Consider the following 1,874-nt stretch of genomic DNA (forward strand, 5'->3'; position numbering starts at 1 on the left):
ATCTCTCTAACTCTCTCTCCATCTATCTAAGTATTTATCTATCTATCTTTCTTTCTTTACATCTATCCATCCTTACCTGGGTTTATACCGAGGCGAAAACACACGCTCTCGTACATATTCACACACATATATTTATATATGTACATGTATATACGGCTGTGTGTGTGTGTACATGTATGTGTGTATTCCCCATTATGTATATGCCTTTGTGTGTGTGTGCATACACTTATATCTATTAGAAGCAGTTGTACGTACATATTTACACATCACAATTTTGAGCTTTCAATATTTAGCCAATATAATAGTATCTACACACAGAAGTACCTTCATATACACACTCTTATTCATGACCATGTACTCGCATATCGATTTCTAAGAACACCTTTTCTCAATTTTAAAATACAAAAAAAAAAAAAAAAAAGAAAAGAAAAAAAAACAGACGCCAAATCTTCTTTACTTTAAGTTTATTAATGATTGCGTTACATGAAATATATGAAGTTAGTTAGAGTCTCTGAGATGTGGTCTGCAAAGACGCCACGAAATTATGCTTGGTGGAATTTATTTACATCTTACAAATATTCGGAAATTATAAACCAACGGTCATCTGAAAGAGAAAATGGAATTATTGATAAAATATATATGAAAGTATCAGAGTGGAATGTACTAATGCCCAAATGAATCTCTATGGCTGGATATCACAAAAATTCATATTTTATAATTGAGACTTATCCCAAATGAATGGAGTGTAGAAACGATCTTTTCAGGAATTTGAATATATTAATCAGAATTGAGAAATAAATATAAAGCAATGGGAAAAGGAGCAAAATCTCTTATAAATCAGTCCATTTTGACTTAAGAAATAATTTCAGATTGGATAAATAAAGCTTCACATAAGAAAACAGAGTGGAAATCGTTAGAATGTGAACATTTTTCAGCATTTTAACTTAGGTCTTGTCTGAGCTAAGACTCAAAATCTGCAGCTAAATATTTACAAGGTAAATTAGGTGAAAACATACCAGAAAGTACTGCCAATGGGCTTCGTGGACTTTTTGCTCCATTGTTTTACTCGGAGTAGCATCTGTTGCATTACATACTTTGACGTGGTCCCTTGATTTTTGACGCGACGGAAACGTCTTGTGACATCGTCCACATTCGAATGGTTCATCTATAAAATGCTTCAAAACATGGTCCTGAAATGTAACGATATTAATTGTTCGTTTCAATGTATTGATATGTTATACATAAACAGAAATCAATGAATTTGGAAATATTAAAGACATTCATAGAGTATAAAGTAAAATATAATAATAATATGAATATACATACATTGAAATGACCACGGTGTCTGAAATGTTTATCACAAAGTTTACAGGTAAACCGAAATTTCTCTTCATGAACAAGCTTGTGGTAGTTTAATGAAGTATTTCGAGTGAATTTCTTCTTACATATGTCGCACTGGTACGGCTTGTCGCCTGTAAAAAGAAAGTAATAATTATCATTATTTGAACATGATTAAAATACTTTGAGCATCAACTGAAATAAAATGTATAAATGCAATGACTTACCGTAATGACTCCTCATGTGAGTTGTTAATGAAGATTTCGAAGTAAATGTCTTGGAACATAATGAACATGTGCACATCGTGCTTATATTGTATAAGTTGGGATTAATAAATGGAAAAATTGATGTAGTTTATACGTGTGTGTGTGGTTTGTATAATCTTGTATATCTAATTAGAAATATTTAAAGAAATATAAGTGTGTGTATAATGTAAATCGATGGAGATGTGAAAGGCAAGAGAGGGAGAGAAGCTGGTCACCTTCCTTTCATATACTAAGGTATGAATAGGTAAATAATTAAGGGATGCAGCCTAT

At 31.7% G+C, this 1,874-nt stretch overlaps 1 protein-coding gene across 1 annotated transcript; it reads right to left on the reverse strand.

Annotated features, from left to right (window-relative positions):
- Positions 1-1,016: 1,016 nt before the first annotated feature.
- Positions 1,017-1,641, reverse strand: LOC115231358 (zinc finger and BTB domain-containing protein 14-like; the record flags this gene model as incomplete). The annotated part of the gene is made up of 3 exons (XM_029801402.1): positions 1,566-1,641; positions 1,327-1,472; positions 1,017-1,190 (listed from the first exon to the last, which is right to left on the reverse strand). Coding segments are annotated over exons 1-3 (396 nt in total), but the record flags the coding sequence as incomplete, so codon positions are not given.
- Between the last annotated feature and the right edge of the window lie 233 nt (positions 1,642-1,874).

Source organism: Octopus sinensis, unplaced genomic scaffold (genome assembly GCF_006345805.1).
Source record: "Octopus sinensis unplaced genomic scaffold, ASM634580v1 Contig18316, whole genome shotgun sequence".
In the NCBI taxonomy this organism is placed as follows: domain Eukaryota; kingdom Metazoa; phylum Mollusca; class Cephalopoda; order Octopoda; family Octopodidae; genus Octopus; species Octopus sinensis.